We start from the raw sequence: 13,176 nt of genomic DNA, 5'->3' as shown, positions 1-13,176 counted from the left end.
ATGGGATCGATGGAGGCTATATAATTATGGGTACCTATGAACACACACGCACACAAAAAAGAAGCTAAAACAATTTCTTGAAATGGAGTATATTATTGGTTGACGAAATATATACCGAGGAGAATGTTTTATATTTTTTTTATTATTTTTTGCACAATAAAGGAAAATTCCAGCATATTTCTATCTTTAGCAAATTAGAATTTTCCATGACTGCGACGTGAATAATACATGAAAAAGAAAAATAGACACAATTCCACCAATCACTTATAACCTAGCTAATGTGGAAAATATAAACTTTATCCGTCTCACGAATCTTGACACATATTCCTTTTTAAGTCGTTCCACGAATCTTGACACATTTATAAATAAAGTAATAATTAGTCCCAAAAATAAGGGGTCTTAATTACGTGCATTCTCTTTCCTACTTTATCACTTTTATACTTTATTACCTACACACTTAAAACACTAATCCACAATTTTTTAATTCCCGTACTGAAACCAAACGTGTCAAGATTTATGGGACGGAGGGACCATAATTAGGAGTCAAGACTACAAAATCCAAGTTAATTTTGGAGATATTTATCTTTTAATTATGCTGTCGCAAGTGCTGGGCAGGTGCTGGCTGCCCGTAGTCGTTGCATTTATCATTTTGTGTCATAATTCTATTTTGAGTGGTTAGAAATAATATTCACAAAACATATAGTACAAACATATTTATTTTTTTATATTGAAAAATGAATCTTCATAAATAGATTTGAAATTAATTTCAATCATTTTCAATGACAATTTTGTAAATTAAAGAAATATCAATATCAAAATCTATTGCTCTAAAAAAAATCATAATCTATGCAAAACTTAAAATCAACTACCTCTTGTGATTTATCATTCACAATATACATACAGAATCTGTTGGAAATTGGTTGTGAGTAACCAATGTTTGATAATTTTTCGAGTACCGAAAACATTTAATTTAGCATAATTAAATGGGACATGATCGATCTACGTTCCGAGTAGATGATCGTAGTATATTTATTTACTCAAAACCGATTTCCGGTGAGTGAGAAATAATTGTTTAAAGTTGGGTACTTGAAACATTGAGCTGTGGGGAAAGATAAGCATTAAATAAGATTTAATGCTTATCCCACATCGGAATGTGGATCACATTTATTGCACAGCCCACACGCGCGCGCCGCCGCCGCCGCCCGCCTGGCCCGGCCCCGTCGCCCGACGCCCGGCCCCGGCCCCGGCCCCGACGCCCGTCGCCCGGCCCCCGGCACCCGGCCCCGGTCCCGTCCCGTCCCTGTCACCCGACGCGCGGCCGTGGACTTGGATCTTGGCAATTGGTCTTTGGGCTGGCCTTTGGGCCTACCCTAGGCCCACATCGACCCTTATCTTTTTGGACCAACGAAAACTTGGTTCGAAGGGGACGAGGCCCAACTTGGTTGGGCCTACGCGCATGCACACGAAGCCCACTAGGGCTTGGCCCGGGAGGACCCTTGGTCTCCCAGGAAGCTTCCCACGTACTGTTACATTGTAACTGCTGTCGGAGGAGTCATGGCAGATTCAAACAGCAGGGCTGTTACTTCTGTTGCTGCTAACTCCCGACACCATTTGAATACCATCAATGGTATTAACTCCGCAGGCTCCCCCTATTGATGTGGACTGTGCCTATATATAGGACAGCCTCCATGCATCATTTTACACCTGAAAATCATCACAAGCAACATCACTCTGATACTCTGCATACTGCATCTGTTGAGTTCTGTTCTCGCCTCGTTCCAGTTCGTCGGAGCTCGTTGGTCTGCGGTGCTGCTACCTACGAGACGAAGCCGTTTCATCTTTGGGGACGACACGCCAAACCGAGAGCACTACCGGGGCGTATCTCGTCTTGCGGACAGAGGACCCTCCTCGACTTGGCTGCCTTTCCTGGTTTATTAGATTGTAATTTCAATACAGTTTTTCCCTTGTATTCTCATCTCCTACATTTCTGTGTTACATTGTACTACGCCCGCGAGCTTATATTCCAACAGAATCCCGTAGAAACATATATTATCTCCCCCTGCCTCTTTTATGTCATTACTCTATATATATTCTTGGGCCCTATAAGAAGAATATTACTATTGTTTTCTCCTATTTTTTATTTGTGAAAATAATTCCTTTATATCTTATTTTCCGGCCAGAATATTCAACTTCGTCTCTAAGGAAATGAAAGATTGGCCCTTTTTGGATTCTTCTTAGCTAATTAACCAATATTTCTTTTTTCGAGTCCACCACCACAATCGGCATCACGACATCATTGACGTAAATGAAATGGATAATAATAATAATAATAATAATAATAATAATAATAATAATAATAATAATAATAATAATAATAATAATAATAATAAATTTCACCTTTTATTCCACTGTTTTAGACTCTCTTTTTTTTTTTTTTGAAAATATCATAAACTAAAGTTGATTACAAAAAATACTCATCGTTTCTTTTTATTTTTATTTGTGTCTCAAAATAAATTAATCTGGCACTAACGGGCCGACACCTAATAAAAAATCTCAAATATCAGTCGACACTTGCGTATATTTTTTATTAACAGAAATCGATCGGCATTTAGTCCAAAAAGAAATAGTAACATATATTATTATAATCTTTACCACAAGGCTTGAATAGATTACTTTGTAAGGAAGTGCTGTGAAAAATGGGAGGGCTATGTATCAAAGTTACTCATCAACATATCAGCCTAATTATAAAAATTCAAGATAGTTAAAAAAGTAAAGCAAGATAAAAAATGAAAAAAGGTAAACGCACTTTATAATGGGCTTGCATCATATAGCCACATTCTCCTATCAATCATAAAATTTTAATTGCAAACCACATGTATGGTGCTGATCCCTTCTTCCATCACATTCAAATCTCTCATTAACTTACTCAATTCAAACCCACTACCACACGCTGAGATGCCCAGTATATATACACACATAATCACCCCTCACACCATCTCAATTCTCCACCCCCACACACACACACAAAGATATCAAGAAGATGAAAATGGAGAAAGAAGAAGTGAGAAAAGGGCCATGGACTGAACAAGAAGATACTCAGCTTGTTTTCTACGTGAACTTATTTGGTGATCGCCGATGGGATTTCGTTGCAAAAGTTTCAGGTTTGAAGGTTGGCGGGAGACACAATATATAGGTAGGCCTGTTTAGGGCAACGGCCATCGTCCCCAAAAAAAAAAACAGAAAAACAAGAAAAATAATTTAACAAAAGAGTTCAAATTATTTCTTTTGTTATAGGTTTGAAACGAACCGGCAAGAGCTGCAGGCTGCGGTGGGTTAACTACCTTCACCCGGGCCTCAAACGAGGCAAAATGACTCCCAACGAGGAGCGTCTCGTCGTCGAGCTTCAATCCAAATGGGGAAATAGGTCAATATATATAATACTACTTGTTTCATTCTTCTTTTAATTTAATTTGCCCTAATTAACCTTGGTTTCTTCCATGTTTGATTTGATCGAATGTAGGTGGTCGAGGATTGCCCGGAAACTGCCCGGCCGCACGGACAACGAGATCAAGAACTACTGGAGGACCCACATGAGGAAGAAGGCTCAAGAGAGCAAGAAGAAGAAAGCCTCTTCTTCTTCCTCGTCGTCTTCGACTACCTCTTCTTCTTCGTCTTCATCTTCATCTTCCAACTCCTCCTCCTCGTCCGCCCCCAACAGCCCTAGGCCGGGGGACTCTGCCCCGGCCAAGGGGAAGCCAGCGGGGGCCGAGGGGGAGCGGAGTTTTTACGACACCGGTGGGGTGGAACTAGCCGCAACTGCTGCGAGTTTGGTGGTGGAAGAAGGGAGCAAGGTTTACTCCATGGATGATCTATGGAAAGAATTCGAGTTTCCGGAGGAGAACTGCGCGCTCACCGCACAGACAGTGGCCTCTCCCATATGGGATTACTGCCCAAATGACTCCTTGTGGTGTATGAGTGAAGAAGAAAGCAAGATGTTGATGATGCAGCAGCAGCAGCAGCCTGTGGGTGATCATCACTTTCAATCTTTCCCTTTTTGCAATTATATGATTGGCTAACTAGAAAACAAGTTTTAATTTTACATGATATGATGATAAAGAAGAGAGGAGAATTTGTTGATACAAGTAAGTAGGTGTCATAAGGGAATGGGGGTTGTAATTAGCTCTCCTTGTATATTTTGATTTAGGCTACTTTTCTAATGTGTTTCTTCAGCATTTTCTGTTTAAAGTCAGTGTAATCAAATCATGCATCTAATGTGTGAACGCTATAAACAAGTTTGTTTCATGCTCAATCATGGTAGCTAGGTTTTTGCCTTCATATAAAATATATCTGTCAAATCAATTTAGTATATATAGATAGGCTTCTTTCTTTAATTAAATTCAAACTTTATCTAAGTCTACTTCCAGATTAGGTTACCACAACATATATAGGACAATAGATGAAAAGTGTTTTAATTACTATAATTTAGCCAAGGTAAGGTGATCATATTTTTGTGTAACAATGTAGAAACCATAGCATAAACAAAAATAGCATTCAAGAATTAAAGTATGATCTACACGAATGTCAATGTTTTAAATCAATTATCGGTGTGTTCCCTAGTAAGAGTGTAAAGTAATGGGGACAATTTTTAAAAAAAAAAAAATTTGGGGTGCTTTGCGGTAACTTTAGGAAAGTGGGGTGGTATTCATCCATAGCCTTTTCAATTTATACAAAAGATATATGTGGGACCATTTACTAAAAATGCTAAAGTAGTGCTTATTTTAAGTTTTCCCCCATACATACTGGTGATCCACGTCGCTCCAACAATTATCACTCAGATATAATAATCTGAGTTGATTGAGCTTTCCATTGTGGAAATTAAATCTTATAAACTAAGTCATCAGATATTGTTATATAATGTCTCTAATTGTAACAATTTTATCCAAAAGTATGCATTAGGATTACTTTCAATAGTCATACAATAACATGAAACATGGTGGTTGTCCTAAATTCTCACACGGGATACTATATAATCAAATATAATTTGCACAAGAGCAATTATAATAATATAAATATTAAACGAGAAAAATGACATTATTCAACAAGTATTTCATATAGTTTTTTTTTTTTTTAAATACACTGCCATTTCAAGAAAAGCAAAATCCCAAACATCCGATAGTAAAAATTGAAATAAAAATAGAAAAATCCTACTACATGACACTCCGCATGCAACATCAACATTCAAATTGATCTAATGTGTGCATGTGTTGGCCAAACGGTAAGGGGTTAATGTTTAAGGTCAAAGTTCTTGGGTTCGAGTTCCCTATGATGCGATCTTTTAATTTCTTTATCTAATACTATTAATTTATATAAAAAAAAAACATTCAAATTCTAATCAATAGAGAGAGAACAAAAGGCCAAAAAATATTGTTTGAGATATTAATAAAAGAATTAAACCTGGAATTTTACTGCCAATATATATATATATATATATATATATATATATATATATATATATATATATAGGGTTGGGATCTATGAAAAAGTAACTATGTTTCGTTCTAAATAAGTCAATAAATTTACCGAATAAATCACGCGACCGCACGAATAGTTATTTTACTGAATAAACACGTACATTTTTCGTTCATGCGCTCGCGTGATTTATTCAGTAAATGTATTGAGTTATTCAGCCTTCGTTGTTTCCTTCTACATTTAGCATTCTTTATTGATCCATCCCCTATATATATATATATATATATTCTTTCTACGAACTTCTTCGTGATCCATGATTTTAACAGCCGTAGTCAGCACAGTGTAGCCAAACTGCAAATATATAAAAGCGTTGTAGTTCCACTGTTTTGACTTTTGATATATAAAAGCGTTGTAGTCCATGGCTCAATCTTTTTCACACCAACATCGAACCGAGGGCTGATAACGCTACATTTAATTGTTTAACTTACCATTCAATTCCACCGCAATTATGCCCACCAAAAAAAAAATAATACTAATCTACCACAATTATTAATTTGTTTAACATGTGAGGGCATAATAGTCAAAAGTGACTATTATTTTCATATTTTTATTTATATAGATAAAATTTCCTTTTATTATACGAGAAATTAATGCTAGAATTGAATATTATCTCTTTCATTTAACGAGATCAAACTCATCATTAATAATATCATTTTTATATATATAACCACGCACGTGTGCATGTAATTTAAATGAGATCAAAATAAAATAAAACATGTGTACGCTTAACACTCTGTTAGGCTGGTCATGAGTCATTTGTCCTATAACTTGTCTTCGATGATGCCAAGAATAGTTATTTATAAGATCATCGAGGGGTATTGAGGTGGTGCTGTGGTTGAATCTATTTTTCTTCATCATTTTCATTCACAATTTTATTGGAGATTCGTTAATGAGTTCAAACTACAAGTTTGAGTAAATTACATATATGCCATTTGTTTTCCTTATTTTTTCCTCTAACTTGGATTTGTATTCCCTTAAGCCGATATATGTGACACAAGTTTATGTAATTAATGCATATTTGGCATAGATGGAAGCAGCCTTAACAAAACCCCACGACATAATTTCAAAACATTTGATGACATTACATAATTAAAACACAGCAAATTAAAAGACATACAAAATGAGATGAAATACCCACAGCCCTTACCTTCCCTCTCTCAAAATTAGTGGAGAGCGACATTCAATTCAACCACACATATAAATGAAATTACAACTAACTAAACATAGTGTTTAGTAATCTGCGACAGGCAGCTGGTCATGGTCACTCTGGTTGATGAAGAGGACCTCGTAAACAAGAGCCGCAATTCCGGCGCCGACGAAGGGGCCCACCCAGTACACCCAGTGGCTGCTCCACGTCCAGCTCACCACGGCTGGGCCGAACGACACGGCGGGGTTCATGGAGGCGCCGTCGAATGCGCCGCCGGCCAAGATGTTGGCGCCAACTATGAAACCAATGGCGATAGGCGCAATTGTGCCAATGTCGCCTCTCTTTGGATCTACTGCAGTCGCATACACAGTGTAAACCAACCCAAACGTCATCACTATTTCAAACACCACTGCATTCCACACTGTAACTCCCGATGAAACTGCAAATGCTGACGTTTCCTGCAAAAAAAAAATTGTGTGAGAAAACAAGAATTCAATTTGACTTATAATTGAATTGTAGTATGTTGTTAAACCTTTTTGTGTTTATAAGGGTCAATCGCCTATTAGTGCAAGATCGATCCTTCACTTATTTAGAAATCTTACCACCCTATTTAAAACATTGAAATTATGTGATCACTTTTTAATAATGTGATGATGAAATAAGTTAATTAATTACCAATCCACCGGTGGCGAATTTGAGAAGTAAGCATGCAACGACGGATCCGAGCAGCTGAGCGATCCAATACAGAATGCTCTTAAACAAAGTGATGTGACCGCCAACGAAGGCGCCGAAGGTGACGGCCGGGTTGACGTGGCCGCCGGAGATGTTGGCGCCCACGGAGACTGCCACGAAGAGGGCAAAGGCGTGGGCGATGGCGGCAGCGATGAGGCCGGAAGGCGTGCTGGCGCCACCGTCTGTGAGCTTAGCGAATGCCATGCCGGAGCCTTCTCCGGCGAAGACGAAGATGAGCATGGAGAAGAACTCCGCCGCCGCGGCTTTGAGGGCGTCGGGCTTGCTCGCCTCGGCCGGCGATCCCACGGCGATTTTTGCAAGTGGCATTTTTCACTGATTTTGTTTAGTTGAGAAGTGTAGTGTGTTATTTTGTTGATGTCGTAGGTTTGCTCTAGAATGGCTCTATTTATACTTCCATGTTACTTGGAAGGGTGGGGTGGGGTGGGGTGGGGTGGGGAGGGGGTGCCTCCAATTCGTTGTGATGACGACACGTGGCATTTTGGATTAGGCTGTCCAATTATAACTCATAATTCGATGATTGTGGGGATCAAAATAGCCGACCATGAGTTGGTAATATAATTTGGTCCACAAATGATTTTGAATAAAAATTTGGTATTTTGATTGAGCCGACCATTTGTTGTTGTGAAAGGGACGTGCTATGTTACATAACTTACATTAGGGCTGCGAGAGTAGGTTTTTTTTACATATTTTGGTTTATTATTATTGATAGGTGTTCACTTGATTATATTATTATTTTATTTATATGACATCAGAAATGTATATTTGTGTACATCTTAAAAGTAAAATATGAGATACAACATGCAAATGTAACACGAACAAAGTAATCATGCATGTCCTATACCGAACTTAAAATTTAATTTGCAATTGAATACTCCCAACTGCAGCCGAAACTGTACTCTATTTTTCTATATAGCTTGTTAATTTTTATCATATTATAATAGTCTTTATTAATTGACTTGTACTTTTCAATACTTATTAAATAATACATACTTCCTCTGTCGCGCTTTACTTAACCTAATTTTTTTAGACACGATATTTAAGAGAGTGAAATTATAATATAAAAAAAATGGGTAAAGATGTGTGTAGATTCATATTTATTGTAAGTGAAAATTTATTACCTAAAAAGAAAACAGACTAAGTAGAATGAGACAATTCAAAAAAAAAATGCTAGTCAAGTGGGATAGAGGGAATATTGTGTTGCGGAGGCTTAATTAGTTCAAGCACCAAAGTCTTTATTTTTTAAAAAGTCATTAGTTCAAGTTCTATCGAGCTAGGGTGTGTAGTTTGTATGTTGTTTGGATATTTGGTTTAGTTTATATTGACTTGATTATTATTTAATTAATTTATTAATATAATATACAATTTTATGATATATTACACCGATCACCGGTGAAGATGCTTTTTTTTTTTTTTTATGTATACGTGTATCAATATCCCTACAGAAACAGTGCTCCAAATAAATAAATAAAACTTGTTCATGGGTTGATCCATTTGTAACTATAACGTAATCGTATTTATTGACTAGGAGTTTATGTTCATAAACAATTTGAATCGAGTCAAAAAAGTGAGTGAATGAAAGGCATAATATAAGTGAAAAACAGTTAACGTTGATTTAAATCGGAATTAAATAATCTATATAAGCTGAAAGACCATCCAAAACAATTAATTTCGCCTATAATTAATTTATTTGTGTTAAACCAACAAAACTAATATGCTTGTGCCTATGGGCCACAGCGTATGAACTAATCAACCCTCTCTCTCGTTTCTAATGAAGCCTTGGCCCATTAATGAGTTATTCTGATTTTAAATTCCAAATTGGCCCACGGCGTATGGATTATAGTTCAATTTTCACAACTTATCAAATTTATCTAATCTTTTTCAATGTATATCAATTTTATCATCAAAACTCTTCAATATCGACTGGAGCATGATGTGGTGTGACGTAGGATGATGTGTTATTTTGCCACATGCACACCTGATTTTTTGACACGTCGTCCTCTGATGCGCTATATCATGATCTAATTGTTAGAGATGAGCTTTGATGATAAAATTGATTTAAAGTAAAGAGATTTGGACACATTTAATAAATTTTAAAAAATGAAATGAAGAACTGATAAAATAAATAAAGATTGTGATAAATTTCATAATTAACTTATGTCATTACTACGAAGGAGACTTTTTTTTTTATGGATAAAAGATTATCATAATAGAAACATGGTTCGTGGTTGTATCTAAAAGGAAGGGTCATAGTAAAACAAAGCGTCATTGTATCTACAAATAAGCACTATTTTGAGTGAAAAATCAATCATGGTTGTCCATTTAGTCAAGATCTTTAGACTAAAGGTTTCGAGTTCATAGAGAATTGGGATTGTTTCTACCTAAATACATATAAATACTCTTATGTGGAGTAATATTTTATCATATCTTTTTCTTTTTATGTAATTATTATATTGAATATGATAAGATGGATATTCAATATTTATATTAAAGATAGAAAAACCGGTGAACTTAATGCTTGGATCATATGTTTTTGTTTTCATTTAATTTACACAACAATGAGGTAGGGGAATAGCAACTTTTGTCTCACCAAACCAATCATATCCCCAATCTCAATCCAATCTTTTGTCGGGACGAACTAATCATACTCGAGTCTCATTACCTCTCATCGGATTCTTCATCTTTTACGATATTCAATTTTCTTATCAACTCCAATCATTTTACTTAATGGGCCACGCTATTTAATTAATTTTTCGGTGATGCCTTATATTTAGTATACAAGAATTTTATTCTCCCTTTAGAGCGTCACAAAATGATTTAGTGAGAGACATCATTAAATATATTTACATCAATTACAAAATAGTATTGACCCATTTATCTTAATTATTTCATCTACACCTAATTGTGCCCAGTAACTCTTTCCGAAACTACATGGCCGTGATTCCATTTGTTATTATTGAATTATCAAAATGCTTAAATGTTAGTAGTACTTTCGTAGATTTTATTTTATTTTTTTATTCATTTGGCTAAGATGTTATATAAATAAACCAAAGAGAAATTCATGAAGTAGTTGCCAAAATCAAGATGATATTGTCGCAGAAGTCCCGATCTTTGTTTCGAAGATAAAAATTGAAATTTGGATAAATGTAGACGATAAAAAAAAAATCTTAAAATGCTCCATAAATTTGGAGTAGCAATTTTCTGAAGTTTTTAGAACTAAAGATACTGTCCCATTCCAATGATATTACATAAAAGGGAGAAACAAAAATTACTATGGAAGATTCTGATTTCTGATACTGTTTAACGGAATATATGCCATTATAGCAATAAGCTTTTTGTCCCTAAAAATCTACTATTCTGATAACAAAGAGAAAAGGGAGGGTAAAAAAAATGTTGTTTTCGAACAGAAAAACTAAAATTGGTGTTTGACCACAATTTTGCCGTTCTTTCTTCAACTTTGCCGCCATGTACCTACTCACATTACACACCAAAATTTTATAGTCAAAATCCACCATTATGAGAAACACAACAAACAATAATACTCTTATTCTTATGAATAAAATCATGACTATTTGACATTGTTTGTGGTTTTTCTATTGCCATTGAGTGCTAATTTCAAATTATTTTGTTCTAGTTGTTGGAGATATCGTGTCTAAGATCTCACTAAAAATAGGGGTCTCATTGAAGCGCTCTCATATATATATATATATATATATATAGGGGCGCGCTCCAGTGAGACCCCTTATTTTTTATGTAACATGAGGACAACGAATATGACATATAATACTAACGAACAAGATGTATATACTGATGAAAAACAAAATTTAAAAATTTGGTAATGAACAAGACATATATACTGATGAACAATGCAGTATATACTGATGAATAACATGAGTGGAGTTATTAGTGGAATAACTATTTCATATTATATGTGTATGGAGTTATGTGGACTTTACTACTACAAAATGATAACTATTTTGTAGACGCACTAAAAAGGAAATTATGGCAAAATTTACGTGAACGGAAGGAGTATTATTTTTAGGGATGTTAGTCTATAAATACACGAAGTTTGGAGGCTTTCTAAAATTGTACACGATTTATTTTTTTCTGAATAAAAATACACAATCTTTCAATTTTGTACGTGATTTTAAATTTCCCCCAAATCAAAGATTAATTGGCAGTAGGGGATTCCAATGTGATTAAATTGATGATGGCAAAAAATTAAACTAAATTGAAACACATCAAAACATCATCGTTAAAACTTAAATATGAGTTTAAAATCCATAAGAAACGGCTTAAGGTGCCATCGACTAGTGCAACAATGATCTTGAACAATGCCCTTTTCCTCCCATAAATATGTTGTCAAGATATAAATTCTTTCTCGATCATGCTAGCTCTTGAAATCTGGACACCAATTTGAATGTGTATCCTGTTTTGAACTCGTCATGGATTATTCTTAATCTGCCCTAATTCCCGTAAATTAAATAATTTATGGATTTGAAACTTATATTTAGTTATTAAAGATGATGTTTGGTGTATACGCCATGCAAAAAATCCTTAGAGAAGGTTAAATTTTGGTTTAGAACTTAATTAAGTGCCTATTAGAAGCTCTTATTAGCGTAGGTTGTACGGTTTCCGCTTTTAGACTGCACATTTTTAATAAATAGATGTCTAATCCCAACTTTTGTTGATGATGAACAAGAGTAGATAAATCAAGAATCCTATGGTTATATATCAATATATATGGATCGGGTGCACCTAAAAAGCCATCATTAATTTCCATTCTCATTGTTTCTCGTTAATCGGATTCATATCCATACTATGAAAGTATGAATTACATTTCAGACACTTACTTTTTGTCCAACTTTCGTAAATTATCAACTTTTGTTATGTCATTTTGTTGAGCCCAAGTTTTTTTAGACCCGTAATTTTGGATGTTTTGTAAATATAGGACAAATTTTCAAAAATTCGGCATAAATAAGATAAATTGAGCCCAAAAAATCAATTTGTCCTACAATTGCAAGGCCAAAATTTTTGTCCTACATTTGCAAAATGACCAAAATTACGGGCCTAAAAAAATGAGAGAGAAGATAGATTTTTTTTTTCAATTTTTAATCTTTAAATAAATATAACTTTTACAATTCAAATAAAATATTTACATAAAAATATGTCAAATTAAAACTCTTATTGCGATCTCTAATTTGATATGCATATTACATATTTTATAATTAGTTGAATTTTACAATTTTAGAAAGAAATAAAATAAAATAATTAAAAGATAAAAAAATTTAAAAATATAGTTTATAAATAAACTTTGAATTTTATTATAACTCCAAATTTCCCACTCAAATTGAAATCTTGTCTTTTTAAGGGTTATTTTATTTCCTTTTTTCTTCCCCCATATTTTATTTCTTGTGTGGCAAAAAACTTAATATCTTGCCACTCCAAAATAGCCACTCAAAATATTTAATATGCATATCAAATTGTCCCCAATGGGACACCAAGCGGCACGACCTCCCGTGTGTGAATAGTGAGGTCTCGGGTTCAAACCCAACTGCTCCCCCTCCCCAACTCCCCCAAGTTAAAAAAAAATATATATGCATATCAAATTAAAGATCACAATAAGAGCTTTAATTTGATTATATTTTATGTAAATATTTGATTTGAAATATAAAAGTTATATTTATTTAAAGATTAAAATTTTAAAAAAATTGTTTCTTCTCTTTCTTTTTTTTAGGACTGTAACTTTG

The 13,176-nt window shown here is 34.6% G+C and overlaps 2 protein-coding genes across 3 annotated transcripts; one reads left to right on the top strand and one right to left on the bottom strand.

Moving 5' to 3' along the window:
- The first annotated feature begins 2,869 nt into the window (after window positions 1-2,869).
- LOC130991886 (transcription factor MYB59-like) lies at window positions 2,870-4,309 on the top strand. 2 transcript variants are annotated; one of them, XM_057916331.1, is made up of 3 exons: window positions 2,870-3,161; window positions 3,295-3,424; window positions 3,521-4,309. In XM_057916331.1, the coding sequence occupies exons 1-3, from the start codon at window positions 3,041-3,043 to the stop codon at window positions 4,074-4,076; spliced, it is 807 nt and encodes a 268-aa protein (XP_057772314.1). In that variant the 5' UTR covers window positions 2,870-3,040; the 3' UTR covers window positions 4,077-4,309. The 2 variants fall into 2 exon arrangements, with proteins under 2 accessions (XP_057772314.1, XP_057772316.1); XM_057916333.1 differs by having other exon boundaries at window positions 2,870-3,193.
- Window positions 4,310-6,568: 2,259 nt separating this feature from the next.
- On the bottom strand, window positions 6,569-7,788 carry LOC130991888 (aquaporin TIP1-2-like). The gene is made up of 2 exons (XM_057916336.1): window positions 7,352-7,788; window positions 6,569-7,134 (listed from the first exon to the last, which is right to left on the bottom strand). The coding sequence occupies exons 1-2, from the start codon at window positions 7,733-7,735 to the stop codon at window positions 6,760-6,762; spliced, it is 759 nt and encodes a 252-aa protein (XP_057772319.1). The 5' UTR covers window positions 7,736-7,788; the 3' UTR covers window positions 6,569-6,759.
- Between the last annotated feature and the right edge of the window lie 5,388 nt (window positions 7,789-13,176).

The sequence above is a fragment of the Salvia miltiorrhiza genome, chromosome 7 (genome assembly GCF_028751815.1).
Source record: "Salvia miltiorrhiza cultivar Shanhuang (shh) chromosome 7, IMPLAD_Smil_shh, whole genome shotgun sequence".
NCBI classification, from domain to species: Eukaryota; Viridiplantae; Streptophyta; class Magnoliopsida; order Lamiales; family Lamiaceae; genus Salvia; species Salvia miltiorrhiza.
The sequence above is the reverse complement of the archived record's forward strand: the minus strand, read 5'-3'. Positions and strand labels throughout refer to the sequence as shown.